The 18,462-nt window shown below is 45.3% G+C and overlaps 1 protein-coding gene across 1 annotated transcript in view; it reads right to left on the bottom strand.

The window, feature by feature from the left end:
- Positions 1-1,986: 1,986 nt before the first annotated feature.
- Pcp4l1 (Purkinje cell protein 4 like 1) overlaps positions 1,987-18,462 on the bottom strand; it is a 22,701-nt gene continuing 6,225 nt past the window's right edge. Inside the window, exons 2-3 of the mRNA XM_059280637.1 lie at positions 4,346-4,400; positions 1,987-3,171 (exon numbers count right to left, since the gene is read on the bottom strand). Of these exons, the coding sequence (XP_059136620.1) occupies positions 3,029-3,171; positions 4,346-4,400 (198 nt within the window). The 3' untranslated portion in view covers positions 1,987-3,028. The remainder of the gene's footprint in view (positions 3,172-4,345; positions 4,401-18,462) is intronic.

Genomic DNA, 18,462 nt, shown 5'->3' with positions numbered 1-18,462 from the left:
AAGCGGGAAAAAATAGAACATACAGAATGAAGAAAAGGTAAAAAGCGCTGAGGCAAATCTAGATGAAGGGACACAGTTTAAAATAAGTTATAAGAGCTAGTGGGACAAGCATAAGATAAGGCCAAGTATTCATAATTGATATTAAGTCTCTGTGTCATTATTTGGGAGCTGGTTGGTGGCCCCAGAAAAGCCTGCTACTGAGTTAGACATGGCGGTACACTCCTATAACCTCAGGTCTCAAAGGAGGATCTTGAGTTTCAGGATAGCACCAGCCTCATGGTAATACCCTGTCTTTTTTTTTTTTTTTTTAAAAAAAGGAAACCATACAGATGGGCAGTAGAACAATAAAATTCACAGAGGCTAGGAATAGAGGATAGGAGTTGTTTAAAAGACAAAATTTGGGGGCTGGCAATATGGTGCTGCTCTTGCAGAGAAACCAAGTTCAGTTCCCAGCACCCACATGGCAGCTTATAACCACCTATAACTCCAGGGAAATCCAATGCTGTCTTCTGGACTCTGTGGACACCAGGCATGCACATGGTGCACATGCATACATGTGGGAAAACGCTCACATACATAAAAATAAATAACTGAAGGCTGGAGCAATGGCTTAGCCATTAAGAGCACTGGCTGTTCTTCCAGAGAGCCTGGATTTGGTTTCCAGCACCTACATGGTGGCTGACAACCTACTATCTATATGTCCAGTTCCAGGGGATCTGATGCCCTCTTTTGACTTCCATGGGCGACAGGCTCACATCACATGGTACACAGACACATATGCAAGCAAAACACTGATATATGTATATATATATAATAACTAACTCAAAACCCCCAACTCATAGTATACATAAAATAAAAATAACCAAAATGGTAAAGTTTATGCTTTACAAAGTTACCAAAATAAAAACCATTAGCTGAGCATAGTGGTACAAGGCTGTAATCCCAGCACTTGGGAGGCTAATGAAGTAGGGTTGCGAGTTCAAAGACAGCCTGGGCTACAAGGTGAAACTGGTTTGTTATGTTTTTTCTTGAAACAAGGTTTCTCTGTGTAGCCCTGGAAGTCCTGGATCTTGCTCTGTAGACCAGGCTGGCCTTGACCTCAAGAGATTTGCCTGCCTCTGCCTCCCGAGTGCTGGAATTAAAGACATGTGCCACCATGCCTGACTAGTGTAGTGGAACTGTTTTAATCATCACTCCCCACAAAAAAAGTAAGTGTGGCAAGTATAGATGATTTTTTTTGCTCAATCTTCAATCATTTTAAGGTGGAGAGACCATTTCTCAGCAACGCTAGCTCACGTGAAAATCATTATTTTTATTTGATTTCTGGTTAAAACTTTCAGTGTAAGAGTGGTACTCTTGGGGCTGGAGAGATGGCTCAGTGGTTAAGGGCACTGGCTGTTCTTCCAGAGGGCCTGGGTTCAATTCCCAGCACCCACATGGCAGCTCACAACTGTCTGTAACTCCATTTCCAGGGGATCTGACACCTTCATACCAATGCACATAAAATAAAAAGTTAAATAAATTCTTTAAAAAAAAAAAAAAAAAAAAGATTGGTACTCTTTAGTGTCCAGAGTTGTTGTCTCCATCTCTTAATTTATAAACACTGGGAGGGGACGGGAGACTCTGGGAGGAAGACCAAGTAGGAGGGAAATCTGGAACAGGTCATTCGGGGATAAGAAGCCGGGAAGAATAGCTTGGTTTTCAGAGCTATGTACCAAGTGTGCTCGTAGCTGGCAGGGGAGCAGGAAGACATCATCTTTGCAGGTGCACCCTGAGGGTGGTGACAGCAGCAGAGCGACACAGTGTGGGCGGTGCATCAAGGTGAGGCCAAGGTCAGGAGAAGGAAGGCAGGATTCGCTTCAGCTGAAATTTACTCAGGCTCTGTTGGTTTCCTGTGCCGCCATGTAATCCGCGCGGCCTCTCTACCGCCCTCCCCGGGCCAGTTTAGGCTTACACTCATGTTCAACCCACGAAAAAACACTAGCAGAGGTTCAACGGCCCCATTTGAGGGCTTTTTTATTGTTATGATTATTAAACATGCTAAAATCACATACAGTGGCTATTTTTGCCCTGACTCCACAGTGGGGTGGCTGAGAACTATAGGGTGTCACTTGGCTCACATGGCTCTGGGGATGACGAGAGATGGGGGTGCATTAAGAGACAGGCAGATTAGCAAAGGCCAGAGAGCCCCTCATGTAGTATTTATTAAACAATAACGTGTAGCTTCAGACATCCTGCCCTTCTTTACTTCTTTCCTTCCTAAATGTTTCCTAGTTTTCATTTCTTAGCTTATGGCCTCTGGACCTTCTGCCGTCTCTGGCTCCTCTGGTTTCAGAATGGACAGTGAAGGAAGACTTCCCTTGCCCTCTACCTGCTTTCCTTCCTTGGATGGAATCTACTCAGCATGCACTAATCTGTTAAGCTGCTTGATTTTTTTTGTGTGTGTTGGGGGGTGCAGGTTTTTTTGAGACAAGGTCTCTCTCTATGTAGCCCCTGGCTGGCCTTGAACATAGAGAGATCCACCTGCCTCTGCCTTCCAAGTTCTGGGACTAAAGGCATGCACCACCGCACTCTGCAAGCTCCTTGATTTATGTCTGCCCAGGGGGAAGGGGCAGCTGCATCGTGGCTGACTCCTGGGAGATGAAAGGGGTGCTGCTGAAGGACCTGAAAGTGTTGCCTGAAGTCTGAATGCTGGAACGGGCACAATACGTAGACCCCACCCTCAGGCACTGCGCTCTGAAGGCTTTCCCATCCTGCCCTTAGCATTAGGGGTAGGGGAGGGTCATACCTCAAAACCTTTTGTTCTCTGCAAGGGACTGATCCACCCTTAGCCTAGTGACTACCAACTGAAGTCTTCTCATGTCCTGTGTCTCTACTACTGCGATGGCTTAAGAGAGCCTGAGAAAAGAATATATAAAGGTTAAGCTTGCCTCCAGGAGAGGCTACAGGGATAAAGGGACAAGACACATGAGAGTCAGAGCTGTGGAGGGGAGAGAGGAAGTAGAGGGGTGAAGGGAAGGCTGGCCACTCAGGAACTGGAATCCTTTTTCCTTTTCTGGAATCGCCTGAACTTGCCCTGAATTGCAAGGGCGGCCTTCTCTGTCTCTGGAGCTGTCAGGTCAATGTCGATCTCCTCCTCTTCCTCAGCCTTCTTGATGCTGCCAGCCTTCCCTGTAGACAGTTGGAGACACACCGATGAGTCAACCCAACCGATTCCAGTCCTTTCCTCCAAACCTCAAATACAGCACTTTGAGCTAGACTCTTTGAGGTCCCCCAGTCTTCTCAAGGACTACAGCTGACTGATGATTCTAAAAGTTAGGGTGCTAGGCTTAGAATTAGCATAGTAACCACAAGAGGTTTTGCTATTCTTGGATCAAATAACAAATGTCTTCTATCGTCATTTATTCCTAAATCCTGTAGTTCAGATCCTTAAAGTACACTTCCTTGCTTCAACTCTTAGTGGAGAACAGTGGCTTGGATTATCTGATAAGTTTCTTCTTATCACTCAAAAATGTTTTATGGGGCTAGAGAAATGGCTCAGTGGTTAGGAGTACTTAATGCTCTTGCAGGAGACCTGGGTTACAATCCTAGCCTACACATCTGGTGGTTCACAACCACCTATAATTCCAGTTCCAGGGGCTCTGAAGCCCTGTGGCCTCTTTGGGCACCTTCATGCATGTGGTGCACATAAACTCATACAGGCGCACACACAGAGAGAAATTTTGTTTTGTTTTGTTTTTTGAGACAGGTTATCTCTGTGTAGCTTTGCTCCTTTCCTGGAACTCACTCTGTAGCACAGGCTGGCCTTGAACTCACAGAGATCCGCCTGCCTCTGCCTCTGCCTCTGCCTCCAGAGTGCTGGGATTAAAGCGTGCACCACTACCACCCGGCTCACAGAAATTTTTTAAATAAACAAATCTTTTTAAATACACTACTTTTCCCCCCCAGAATCTGTATGTGCCCCGTGTGTGGAGGTCAGAGAACAACTTGTGAATGCCACTTCTTGAGTCCCATCATGTGTGTCCTGGAGATTGACTGAGGTCATCAGGCTTGGAAAAAAACCTACCTTTTCCCATTGAGCCATCTCGCTGGCCCCTTCTTATCATTTTACATGCCTTTCCAACCATTCAAGACTCTACTTGATAAAATGGAGAGAGAATGCCGATACAGTTACATCTTAGGAAAAAGTAGCAAGAACCTAGAGCTATGGTAACCCCTTGTTTCACTTGTCCACAGCCATATTCCTTTGACATCTGGTGTTCGGAGCTTCTAGATTTACAGTTCTGCTTGTATCATGTTGCAGCCTTCATTAGCTCTGTTAACAGCCTAGCCCAGCCTCACTTACCTTTTTCCTCAGGGTCAGATGCCTGGTTGGCTGCTGGGGGTGTTTTTGTGTTGAGCTGAAAGAAAAGAATAACAACGTGAGATATGCATGGAAGTTCTAAGGTACCAATGCCTTAGGTCTTTTATGCACATTCAAGCTTTCCATGACCAGACATATTTCCCAGATCTTTCGAAGAAGTAGGTCTTGAGATCAGATTTAAAAAAAAAATCAACATTCATTCAATAAACCCAGCATGATAGAGAATGCTTGTAATCCTAACATTTGTGAGACTGAGGCAGGAGGATTGTCATGAACTCCAGACCAAGTTTGACCACACAGCAAGCTACTTAATGAAAACTTTTTTCAAAATGAATTAAATCAATGAATATTTATTGATGTCAGAGAAATTGCAGAGGACAAAACAGATCAAGTAGCCCTGCTTTCACAGAGCTCATTCAAGGGCTATTCAGACAAGCAAAATGACGGCGGTGTAAGATGATAAAAAGTGCCAGAGAAAAAGCAAGGTAGAGAAGTGATGAGCGCTAGGTAAGGTCAGGGGAACAGGCCTTTACATAGTTGTGAGGAAAAGCCTATCAGGTCAGCTGTGGAGCCATCATCATCATCACCACCACCACCACCACCATCATCATCATCATCATCACCACCACCACCACCACCATCATCATCATCGTCATCATCATCACCACCACCACCACCACCATCATCATCATCATCACCGCCGCCGCCGCCGCCGCCGCCGCCGCCGCCGCCGTCGTCGTCGTCATCACCACCACCACCACCATCATCATCATCATCACCACCACCATCATCATCACCACCACCACCACCACCATCATCATCATCATCATCACCACCACCATCATCATCACCACCACCACCACCACCATCATCATCATCATCATCACCACCACCACCACCATCATCATCATCATCATCATCATGGAGTCCTGGGGATGGAGTCCAGGGCCTCATGCATGATAGACAAATGCTTTAACACTGAACTATATCACCAGCCCTGGGAAAGTGCACGAAAGGTGGCACCTGAGTAAGAAAGCTGTAGGAGGAAGGGTGATGAAGACGGTGGACATCCGTGACAAGACCCTGGGGTGGAAGTATGACCAACCTCTTTGAAGAACGTCGGGATCCAGGCATAGCTGAAGTGGAGAGAGGAAGAAGGAAGAATGGAGACCTAGCCATGGGTAGGAGCAGATTATGTAGGGCCTCAGGGAGACTTTCTAAGGGATTTCTTTTTACTAGAAGTAAAAGGCATTGGAGAACTCTGATTTGCACAAAAGGCACATGAAAGAGGAAGCAGAAAGCCTGTGGGGAAGGGGGGGCAGATTACTGCAGTAAACCAAGCAAAGAAGATGGTAGCTTGAATCAGAACAGTAGCAGGGCAGGGGGAAAGTGGTGAGGTTATGAGTATTATTTTCAAACTACGGCCAAGGTGATTTTAATTGGATAAGTGGTATTGTGATAAAGAGGGAGTCAAGGATGGCTCCTGAGGAGGAGAATTGGCCTGAAAAAAAAAAAAAAAAAAAAAAAAAGGAGTTCTCATTTCCTGCTACAGAGAAGACAACTAATAGTATGGGTTTTAGGGAGAGGATCAGAAAGTCTGTTTTGTTTTGTTTTTGTTTTTAAAACAATTTTGGGATATCTACTAGTTATCCAAAAGGAGATGTTTCTTGTTTGTTGTTTGCTAGCTTGTTTGACATGGGGTCTCTATGCAGACAGGGTAGCCCTTGAACTAATCCTCCTGCCTCCAGCTCTTCACCTCCCCAGTGCTGAGATGACAGGTGTGTGCCATGATGCCAGTCTCTCTAGCGTGTTTTTTGTTAGTTTTTTTTTTTTTTTTTTTATAGTAAGGGTTTATTTTGACTCACAATTAAAGAAAGGATACAGCCCATCATGTCTAAGGAGGCATGGCAGCAGGAGTATGCTGTGGGATGTATGGCAAATGTGTTGCTAATTAATCAATAAAACACTGATTGGCCGTTGGCTAGGCAGGAAGTATAGGCAGGGCAAGGAGGAGAATAAAGCTGGGAAGTGGAAGGCTGAGTCAGAGAGACACTGCCAGCCGCCACGATGAGAAACAGCATGTGAAGATGCTGGTAAGCCACGAGCCATGTGGCAAGGCATAGATTAATGGAAATGGATTAATTTGAGCTGTAGTTAGCAAGAAGCCTGCCACGGCCATACAGTTTGAAAGCAACATAAGTCTCTGTGTTTACTTGGTCGGGTCTGAGAGGCTGTGGGACTGGCAGGTGAAAGAGATTTGCCCTGACTGTGGGCCAGGCAGGAAAACTCAAGCTACAGGAGTATGAGGAGGCTGGTCATGTTGCATCCTTTCTATCATGTTTTTAAGGGATTGTTCTATTTGACAGAGATTAAACCACAGAAGAGAAAGAGGGAAAAAACACAGGGGAAAATTAGGAGAGTCTTCCATCAGTGTAAGCAGGAGAGTGGCCATTTAGACTAGGATCATAGTGGCGAAGTGATAGAGAATATCAGACTTCAAGAAGTTTCGTGGTAATAAGCTAGATTGGCAGGTGAGATTTTGAGTATAGAGAACTCTGTGAAAGAGCTTTCTCTTTAAAGACAGCAGAACTGGACAGTAGCTTGGGATGGGTATGAGGTTGTAGAAAGGTGTTTGTTAAAGTAGGAGATTTGAATGCTGATGGGAATGATTCAGTAGAGAAGGAAAAATTGATGATGGAAGAGAGAAAGGATAGTTACCAGAATGGTATCGCGAATGAGCAAGAAAAAACAGATACAGTTCATAAGTGGAAGGGTTGGCTATAGACAGGGTATTGACACAGCATTTACAGATAGGAATGAGGGCATGGGACAGTGCAAATTGGTGGCAGATGTGGTAGGAATGTACAGATGATCTCTACTGAGTGTTTCTATTTTCTCAATGAAACAAGAAGGACAATTGTCATCGGAGAGTTAAGGACAAGATGTTGTGGAATATTGCTTTAACTAGGCAAAGATGTGTTACATTTGTTTCTGCTGCATTTGTTTAATTATGTAAAGATGTGTTGCTGTTTTACCTTGCCTGCCTAAGGCTCCTGATTGGTCTAATAAAAAGCTGAACAGCCAATAGCTAGGCAGGAGAGCGCTAGGCGGGGCTGGTGGGCAGAGAGAAAAGAAGGAAGAAGGAAGAGAGCCACCAACCGGCCAGACACAGAGTAGAACATACAGAATGAAAGAAGGGTAAAAAGCCCTGAGACAAAACATAGACGAAGAGAAACAGGTTAAATTATAAGTTATAAATGATAAGTTATCTTAAGTTATAAGAGCTAATGGAACAGGTGTAAGCTAAGGCCAAGCATTCATAACTAATAATACATTTCCAGGTCATAATTTGGGAGCTGGTTGGTGGCCAAAAGAAACCTGTTGTATCAAGCAGTGTTAAAGGTTTGAGGAAAGATGAGAATGACTGACACAGTCATCTAAGTAAGTGAGTGAGTGATGTGATGTAGCAAGATTACCAGAGAGTGCAAGAGCCCTCTTGGGTTACTGACTGTGGATTTAAAGTGATGTGATGTAGCAAGATTACCAGAGAGTGAAAGAGCCCTCTTGAGGTTACTGACTGTGGATTTAAAGTGAAACCAACCAAGATACTGTCTCTGTCTTCCAGGGTAAGTGTCTTAGTTAGGGTCTGTATTATTGTAATAAACACCACGAGCAAAAGCAACCCAGGGAAGGAAGGGTTTATTTCAGCTTAAAGTTCCACATCACAGTCCATCACTGAAGACAGTCTGGGCAGGAACTCAAGGCAGAAACCTGGAGGCAGGCACTGAGGCAGAGACCATGGAGGAATGCTGCTTAGTGGCTTGCCCAGCCTCCCTTCTTATAGTACCCTGGACCACCAGCCGAGAGGTGGCACCACCCACAGTAACTGTGGAGGCGGGCTTTGAGGTCTCATATATGCTCAAGCCACGCCCAGTGAGATAGTTCACTTCCTGTTGCCTTTGGGTCAAGATGTAGAATTCTCCAGCACCATGTCTGCCTGCATGCCACCATACTCCCAGCCACCATGCTTGCCACCATGATGATAACGGACTAAACCTCTGAAACTGTAAGGGAACCACCTCAATTAAATGGTTTCCTTTATAAGAGTTCCATGGTCATGGTGTTTCTTCACTGCAATAGAAACCCTAACCAAGGCAGTGCTTTATCACACAGCAGTAGAAAGCCTAACTATGAGACTGTATTAGTTACTTTTTTGTTGCTGTTATAAGACTCTGACTAAGGCAAGTTATAAAAGGAAGCATTTAATAGAGCTTATGGTTCCCGAGCATTAGAGTCCATGATGGCAGGGTGAAGCCATGGCAGCAGGAACAGCTCAGAGCTCACATCTCAAACCAAACCACAAGCAGGAGGCAGAGACACTAGGAATGGCTAAGTCTTTTGAAACCTCAAAGCCATCCCCAGTGGCAAACCTCCTCCAGGCCACACCTCCTAGTCCTTTCCAAACAGTTCTACCATTCATAGCCAAGTATCAAACATAAGAGCCTCTGGGCTCTTATTTCATTCTCAAACCACACAAATCCCCAGATGGTGGCGCTGTCTGTCTGGGGGAGATTCATGAAGTGTGGCCTTGTTGAGGGGAGTGTGTTTCTGGAAGCAGGCTGATTTTGAGCATTTAAAGATTTAACACCATTTTCTAGTTCATTCTCTCTGATTTAAAATGGGAGCCCTGAGCCTCTCTGCCCTCAGCATCCAGTTCCTAACACCTGCTGCCTCCACTCCACTATCAGAGACTCTAACCCTCTGAGACCGTACGCCCAAATAAACTTTCTTCCGTAAGCTGCCTTGGTCAAGGTGTTTTATCACAGCAATGGGAAAATGACTAACACGGGCTTTTTCCTTCTCAAGTCAGCTGATCTTGAGCCGAATTCTCTAAGCAAGATGTGTGTCAGGGCTGAAGCACACAGGCTGCCATGTTCCCTACAATTGCCAGCTTCCCTCTTTCCTGAGCCTGCCCTGGCCTCGAAATAGAGCAGTGGCTGTGATCTGGCTCCCCAGGGGTTCCCAGCTCCATCTGAGTTATATTTATGAAAGGTCATAACCTAAGATCAAGAGTTTCCACTGGAGAGGCCAGGAAGGAGTACTGTAAGGCCCCCACCGCTCACAACACCCCGTGAACTCTCCCTCACACCATCCGTTGAAAAGTGCTAGAGGTTCTTCTCCTGCCTCTCTACTCTTTCTAGCCAGTTCTCAAAATAGCCACTGTGGGCACTGCATTTCTAGATTTAGCTGTTTGTGACTTGTTGGGGGTGGGGACAGTTGGACTAGCCTCTGTACCGTACTCAGTTGCTCACTGGTCCCTGTCCTGCTTCAAATGCTCTGGGTTGTTTTCTTGAAAGTCATCAATTTTAGAAGAATCAGGGTGATCTGGTACATGTATAGGCAGGCATCAGACCATCCATATTTCAAGTTCATCCGGTGCTCTTTAAGAAAACCTCTTACAAACACTCAGATCTCCAAACGTCAACTCAAGAGCTGCAACAGATCTGCTGTGTCTCAGCCTCTTCTTAGCCACTCATTCGAGGCAGGTGTGGTTCACAAACCTCTCAGGTGGTATTCTCCTGCTTTCTGGTCAGAAATAGCAATGGTAAAGTGGTCCAGCAAAGCCTTTCTTCTCCTTACAGGATCCAACTAGGAGAGCTGACAGAAATCAAGGACTTGGGAATGTTACCTTACCTTGTTATTTATTATCACATAAATAATACTACAAATCTGTTACTTTTGTATGCACATTAAAAACACTAACATGCTGAGTTACTCTAATAGCTCCATACAATAGGTATTGTTATTTCTCATTTTTTAAACCAGGAACTGAGGTCAAGAGTGGTTAATTTTTTGGCCTAAGGTTATAGAGTTAAGTCACAAGGTCATAATTTAAAGCCAGAAAGGCAGTTTAACCTCTTAAAAGAGTCCAGGCTCTTCTTTTTTCTTTTCTATTATCAGCTTGATACAGTACAAATTCTTATCCTAATAGTGAAATGTTTCACTGAGGCTTGCCCAGTGATTGAGTAAAACCAAAACTTATTATAAGCCACAGTCATCCTAGGGTGACCCTGCTATGTAGCCTCCCTGGTTCTGTGGGTTGCAGTCTGACTGTTCTTTGCTTTATATCTAGTATCCACTTATGAGTGAGTACATACCGTGTTTGTCCTTCTGGGTTTGGGTTACCTCGCTCAGGATGATATTTTCTAGTTCCATCCATTTGCCTGCAAATTTCATGCTGTCATTGTTTTTCTCTGCTGAGCAATACTCCACGGTGTATATGTACCACATTTTCTTAATCCATTCTTCAGTTGACAGGCATCTAGGTTGTTTCCATGTTCTGGCTATTGCAAATAGTGCTGCTATGAACATAGTTGAGCATGTATCTTTGTGGTATGATTGAGCATTCCTTGGGTATATGCCCAAGAGTAGTATGGCTGGGTCTTGAGGTAGATTGATTCCCAATTTTCTGAGAAACCACCATACTGATTTCCACAGTGGTTGTACAAGTTTGCATTACCATGAACAGTGGAGGAGTGTTCCCTTTGCTCCGCATCCTCTCCAACATAGACTGTCATTAGTGTTTTTGATCATACAGGCTCTTTTTTTTTTTTTGTTTGTTTGTTTGTTCTTTGTTTTTTGAGTCAGGGTTTCTCTGGGTAACAGCTCTGACTGTCCTAGAACTCGCTTTGTAGACCTTGCTGGCTTAGAACTCACAGAGATCCACCTGCCTCTGCCTCCTCGAGTGCTGGGATTCAAGGTGTGCACCACCACTGCCCAGCTAGAGTCCAGGCTCTTGAACATTATGTTATATGATATCTAGTTTGACAACTAAAGTGTGCATGTGTGTGCACACACATCCACTCACATTCACCCACATGCACTTACGGGAGAACTCTAATGTGAAGGCCTTGACTCTGCAAGTCATCCCATAGAGCACAGCAATCCCCAGGTAGGAAGGAAGACCTCAGGAATAATGATTTAATTCTACACCCGCAGTTAAGCAGTGGAATCCAAAGTCTAGTTTCTCAATCCACATCCAAAACACCTTCTTCACATATGCTCCACAGGGAGCCTTGGGGAGCTGGGACCTGACTTCTCATGCTGGTGCAATCTTCCATGCTCTGTGAGGACTTTATCCCAGACCATGCGTCCTCACTCAGATTCCTCCTGTGCTTGTTGATCTGACCATCCAGCTTGTTTCCCGATGCTTGCTCTGTGGGCCTCTTGCCACACCAAACTGATCTCCAGGGACTAGTCATAGTCTTCACCCACAGGGCCAGATCCTGGCCCTTCAGAGTCTGAGAATTACATGTGCAAGATCATCCCACTCTTTTCCATAGCAAATGACTCCCTTGCTTACATTCAAAACTATTATTCCAGTCCTAGCGAGCTTGGAGCTGGGTTCAGTTCAGTGTCATTGCCCACACAGGACTAATTGTTTCGCACGTCTCAGTACCAAACACTAATTAGCAACTGTGAAGCCCATCAACTCTGGCTTTCCCTAGAGAGCCTTAGTTTCTTTCCTTGCCTACCTTCTTGTATTCCTTTCCTCTACTCTCTCCTCTGGGCCTGATGTATTCCAACAATGTTCCATTCCATCATCTTGGCAGGAGGTGCCAATTCCCCATGAGTATTCTTTTGTTTTCTCTGCAGCTCAAAGTTGTGGACTCTACCCTTCCCATGGGGTGGGGTGGGGTGGGGTTAAAGGCCTGCTGGGTTAGGGAACTTTTTTCTTTAGGCTTTAAGATGCAGATCGGGACCCTTTTCTTTCTCTAGTAATTCCCTCCAAAAAGTTGTCTACCCTTTTCAGTTCTTCCAATTGCAGTACAGGAAAACATCCTATACTCGTCTGTCTCCACCTTCCCAGAACCTTTATCAGCATCCAGATGAGGTCCTGTCCTGTCTGAGCTCCCAGTCTCATCCCCTCTCTGTTTTCTAGGAATCAGGACAATCAGTTCCTTTTTCTCTCAAACATAAACACCCCGCTTTTTCTCTCTGCCTCCCCCCTCCCCCCTTTTGATGTGAATTCCTTTTCCGAGTACCATTAGAATGAAAAGAAGCAGGGTGGGCCTGGGACCAAGGTCTGAGGAACAAATAATATTAAAAGGATAGGGAAGGTCATTACGGTAAGAGAAATAAACCAGACTCAGAAAGACAAACAGCAGGTTTTCTCTCTTCTGCAGACTCTAGGTGGGAGGGGGTGGGAGTCTTGGGCACATGAGCAAGACGAAAATAGTAAGGGGACCAAGAGATCTTAAGAAAGAGGAGAAAATGATGGAATACATGGGACATGAAAGCAGAAGGGGAGACTCTGGGGCAGGAAGGAGAGGAGGGATCTTCTTTTCAGCCAACAGTAAGGGAACAATTGGACAGTCATTGGCAAAGCCAAACAAAAGAAGCCCACCCCAAACTATACCTTGTACCTTACAGAAAGTAACTACAAAACCTAAACAGTGAAGGCAGAGGCAGGAAGTGTGATGCAAGTTTGAGATCAGCTTGGTCTGTCTACACAGCACTGCCGGCCTTCCAGCACTACATAGAAATCCTGTCCCAAAGCTGAGTGCGGTGGCGGGCGCAAGCCCTTTATCCCGGCACTCAGGAGGCAGAGGCAGGTGGATCTCTGAGAGTTTGAGTCCAGCCTGGTCTACAGGGTGAATTCTAGGACAGTCAGGGCTGTTCCATAGAGAAACTCCGTCTTGAAAAACCAAAAAGAGAGAAAGAAATCCTGCCTCAATAAGACAGCAGCAGCTACAACTAAGTGTAAATTTTCAGACAAGCACAGCGGGAAGTTTTTGCAACCTTAGGATATAAAAAAATTTTTTTAGATACACCCAAAGCAAAACTCATGGAAAAACATTATAAACTGAATTTTTGCTAAGAGAAAAAAGGGACAAGCTACAGACAGAAAGAAAATATTTACAAATCACATATCTGATAAAGAACTTGTATTCAGAAACTTTTTTGTTGTTTGGTTTGGGGTTTGTTGTTTTTTTTAAACATGGTCTTACACTGTGTAGCTTGGGCTGACCTAGAATTCACTACGTGGCCCTGGATTATATCAAACTCATGGCAATCCTCCTTAACCTTTTAAGTGCTGGAATTACAGGCATCATTCACCACAGAACAGGTTTTAAAACAAATTTTTTAAAAAATGTTTTATGAGGGCTAGAGAGATGACTCAGGGGTTAGGAGCACTTGCTGCTGTGACAGAGGAACAAGTTCAGTTCCCAGGACGCACATGCGGGCTCACAACCATCTGTAACTCAGATCGAGTGCCTCCTGGCTTTCTCAGGCACCAGGCAAGCTCACGGTTCACTGGCTCACACGCAAGCAAAACCCTTCTACACATATGAAAATCAGTCTTAAAGGGGGTGGGGGAGGTTGGAGAGATTGCTCAGTGGTTAGGAGTATTGCTGCAGGCAGGTGCCTGGGAGCATGCTTTTAATCTCAGCTTTCAGGAGGCAGAGGCAGGCATATCTCTGTGAGTTCAAGGCCAGCCTGGTCTACATAGTGAGTTCCAGGACAATCAGAGCTACATAATAGAGCAACCTTTCTTTAAGGGAAAAAAAAGAAAGAAAGAGAGAAAAAGAGAAAGAAAGAAAGAAAGAAAAAGAAAGAAAGAAAGAAAGAAAGAAACAAACAAACAAACAAACAAACAAAGAAACAAAGAAAAAAAAAGAAAAAAAAGAACAGCACTTGCCGCCAATTCCTGGGACACCCACCCCACCCCTAGGAAAAATTTAAAAAACCAAGAATAAAAACAAACAAATAACCCCAAAGATAATTGTGTCCACGCATGGAACAGCATGCCTATAATCTCAGCACTGGAGAGCACTGGGGAGGCTGAGTTAAGAAGATCGTGAGTTCGAAGCCAACATGGGCTATGTAATGAAACCCTGTCTTTTTTTTTTTTTTTTTTTTTTTTTTTTTTGGTTTTTCTTGAACTCACAGAGATCCACCTGGCTCTGCCTCCCGAGTGCTGGGATTAAAGGCGTGCGCCACCATCGCCCGGCTCAAAACTATGTCTTTTGAAAAAAAAAAAAGAAATAAAACACAAAAAGAAAAAGAAAAACACAATCCAAAAATAATTGTATGACTCAGCACTGTCTTGGCAAAGCACCTAAGGACCGTCCACGTAACAGCAGCTCAGCTGCTCCTTCCCGGCTGCCACTACTGGGGAGCAGGTACCCCAGAACTCAGTGTTACACAGGACCGACTCACCCTGCCCCCTCCCCTGTTTCTTTTCTTCCCTTGTCACTTTCCCCTTTAGTGGTGTTACCACAGCAACCATGCTCCCCAGAAGAGGAAGACAGTGTAGCCCTCCACCCTTTTCCAAACAGCAAGTAAAAGCAGTTTGGGGAAGGGTAAAGTATTCGGCTTTCTCCATACTCTTCACTTTAAAGAGGGATCGCAGATGGCTAATGGCAGCAATCACCAGAAGCGAGGATCGTTTCATTGTACCTAGGCCAACTGCATCCTGCATTTACAGGACATGACTTGGGTGCTGTGCAGATGAAAACACAAATTCTGCTGCTGCTGCAATCACGGAGCTTCGATGAACAGCCATGGATACCCACAGTTCGGTCTCTGTAGACCAGGGCAGAGAAACCTAAAAAGACCTTGAAGCCAAAAAATAATTCTAAATTATGGGCTTTAAAAGAGCCCCACCTTTTGTCTTTGTGTTATCATGAATCTGAGACTTCACAAACTCCACTTTCAGGAAGTAAAGGGGAACACAAATTAGTGGATATTTTAAAGGGGGGCACGAGTTGGTGGATATTTTTCCAGGTGGTGACACCCTCCATGGGGGTGTTTCTATGAATGCTGAAGTGCTCTCCCCCGGTATTAAATGAAAGTCACTGCTAAAGACCCTTACAGAAGCCTCTGGAATCCCGTGCCCCTGCACGCCCCTGGACTGCTGTTTTTGGAGTACTGCTGGAACTGTTTCAACTCTTTCCCTGCAGCTACCAGCTGCGGTCCTCCCAGCTTCAGAAAGACTTGCTCAAGGTCACCCTCAAGATAACAACAGAAAAAGAACCAGGAACCTTTACTCTAATTTCTTCAGACGCACATTCCTCTCCTGATCCAGGAAATATATAGGCCAGAAGCCTGACAGCTCAGATGCCCATTACCTCAAGAGGAGACCCTCAACAGCCCCAGTGCCCTGGCTTGCCCCTCTCCCCTCAGACACCCCACTGTTTCCTGGAATAGCAGTACCCCCCACTAGATTCAGGGGCAGAATCCCTTGCCCATGCCAGCTCATGGTATGCAGTGAGTCAACAGCCCCTGCCCATTCCTCCCAGCCCGGGCTGCCACAGTTTAATGAGTGGTTATTTGTGGCACTCTGCACACAGCTTGGAGCTGTGCCTTTACCCCATACTGAGGAGCAGGGGACGGGGAGAGAGAGAGTAAAGCCAAAACTTCATTTATTACTATAATCTTCAATGTGCATCCCACCCATGGCGCTAACGTTCTAAAATAAACGTATTAATCCCCCCCACAGCCTACAAAGCAAACACTCAGCTGGAGGGCTTTGTGTGGGAGGGAGGCAGCACTGGGCACAATAGAGTGGTAAATGGCACCGCTTTCCCCTGGGTGGAGGTTGGGGACCAGGTGAGAGAGCCTTCAGGAGTCACCCAGTGGGAAGCAGAAGTCAAGCTTCAGAGTTGATGAGGGTAGCTCACCCCTGTGGTAGCTCACCCCTGTGGTAGCTCACCCCTGTGGCAGCTCACCCCTGTGGTAGCTCACCCCTGTGGCAGCTCACCCCTGTAGCATCAGGAGTCAGGAGGCTGAGCCAGGAGGATCTCTGAGTTTGAGGCTAGCCTGAGTCAGTGAGCTCTAGGCCAGCCTGGGCTATCAATGCAGGAAGGGAGGGAGGGAGTGAAGGAGGGAGGGAGGGAGGGAGGGAGGAAGCAAGCTAGGCTTGGGTAAGCCTGATCAGTGAGAAGAAGGTCTGAGTTCATTGTTTGGCTTTTTTGTTGCTGTTTTAGGATTTCCTATTGTTTCAGTGTTTTGAGACAGGGTCTCCTGTAGCTCAGGCTACAGTTTTGGACTCTATATTCACTGAACTCCTGATCTTCTTGATCTCGTCCCCTAAGTACTAGGATTACAGGTACACACCACCACACCTAACCATAAAGTCTAGGCTCCTGGGACTTTTTTAAGGACACTTTGAAGAAATGCAGATTTTGTGCAAAAAAGGAGGAGGGGCATTGATGTTTTATTTGTTTACTCTTTCTCATTCTTTCTCATTCTCAGTCTCTCTCTCCCTCTCCATAAATTCTCATGTAACACAGCCAGGCCTCCAACTCACTACCTGGGGAGGCCCTTTTCCACCTTCTGATCCCCCTGCCTCTGACTCCTGAGTGCTAGGATTACAGGATCCTGTTTTATGTGGAACTGGGGAGCAAACTCGGTTTTGTCCACGCTAGGCAAGCAACCTACCACCTGAGCTACAGCTTAGCCTTTGTTCGTTCAGTCGTTTATTTTTTGATGCAGGATCTCCCTTCATACCTGAGATTGGCCTTGAACTGGCTACGCAGCCCAGGGAGCTTCAAACTCATCATCCTCCTGCTTCCTCCTCCTGGATACTAGGATTACAGATGTGTACCATCACCAAGTAGTTATGAATGAGCTTCTGATTTAGTTTACAGTGAGTGTGTGTGTGTTGTGTGTGTGTATGTATGTATGTGTGAGTGTGAGTGAGTGTGTGTGTGTATGTATGTGTGAGTGTGAGTGAGTGTGTGTGCATGTGTGTGTGAGTGTGTGTGTGCGTGTGCATGTGCGTGCGTGCGTGCGTGCGTGTGTGTATTATGCATGTGGTAGGTATATGTATACATGTGAGTCTGTGCACGTGGTAGTGGGAGTACAACTTCAAACATCATTCTTCAGGAGCTGTCCACCTACTTTTTTGAGACAGGATGTGCCACTGGCCTCAAGCTGAGCTGACTGGCCAGCAAGGCTCAGGGATCCACTTATGTCTGCCTTCTCAACACTGAGATTACAAGTGTACACACCACTGCACAAGCTGTTTGCTGGGGTTTTTGTTGTTGTTGTTTTGTTTGTTTTTTTTGTTTTTGGATTTTTTTTCTCATGTTGGTCATAGGCAAACACTTCACTAACTCAGCAATCTCCCCATTACCTCCATCCTTAGCTCTTTCTTGCAGCTTATTCAAGCCATTTTGAGGATCAGGTATGCACACGGCATCCTGGAATCCCAAGAAGTGTTCATCACTTACCATCCCAGTTAATAATCCTTTCCCCCCTGTCCTGCCTTTCTCCTCCCAAAGCCTGTGTACTCCTTGCTTGGAAGCCAATTTATCAAATGAAGGAAAACTGAACATCCAGAGCCTATTCAGTTGTCAGATATGCCAACTTTACATGGATCTGAGCTTTCCCACACTGGATCCTCCAAGACAAATAGAATTGACAGGGATGTAGTTATAGTTCAGTGGCAGAGTGCTTATCTAATATGAAAAATGCCCATCGTCAAAAGAAAGGGAAAATTAAGAGAGCTGCTATTATAGTAGTACACTTTCAGAAAGAAAAACTCTCCTTCTCATCCTTGATGCTCTACAATTACGGAAAAACTAAGAACCTAGGAAAAGAAAGCCTCCCCCAGAAAGTGGCAGTATCTGAGAAGGATCAGGAGATGTGGCCTTGTTGGAAGAAGATTGTCACTGGGGGTGGGCTTTGAGGTTTCAAAAAGCCAGCAAGGTGTGCTCTCTGTCCCTGTCTCTGTCTCTGTCTCTGTCTGCCTATGGATCAGGATGTAGCTCTCAGTTACTGCTCTAGCATCTGCCTGCGTGCCACCATGCTGTCTACCATGATGATAATGGACTAAACCTCTGAAACTGTGAGACCTCGATTAAATGTTTTTCTCTTATAAAAATTGCAATAGGGGGCTGGAGAGATGGCTCAGGGGTTAAGAGCACTGACTGCTCTTCCAGAGGTCCCGAGTTCAATTCCCAGCAACCACATGGTGGCTCACAACCATCTGTAATGAGATCTGGCGCCCTCTTCCGGCCTGCAGTCATACATGTTGTATACATAATAAATAAATAAATATTTAAAAAAAATTGTAATAGAACAGTGAC

This window comes from Peromyscus eremicus, chromosome 15 (genome assembly GCF_949786415.1).
Source record: "Peromyscus eremicus chromosome 15, PerEre_H2_v1, whole genome shotgun sequence".
Lineage (NCBI taxonomy): Eukaryota > Metazoa > Chordata > Mammalia > Rodentia > Cricetidae > Peromyscus > Peromyscus eremicus.
The sequence above is the reverse complement of the archived record's forward strand: the minus strand, read 5'-3'. Positions and strand labels throughout refer to the sequence as shown.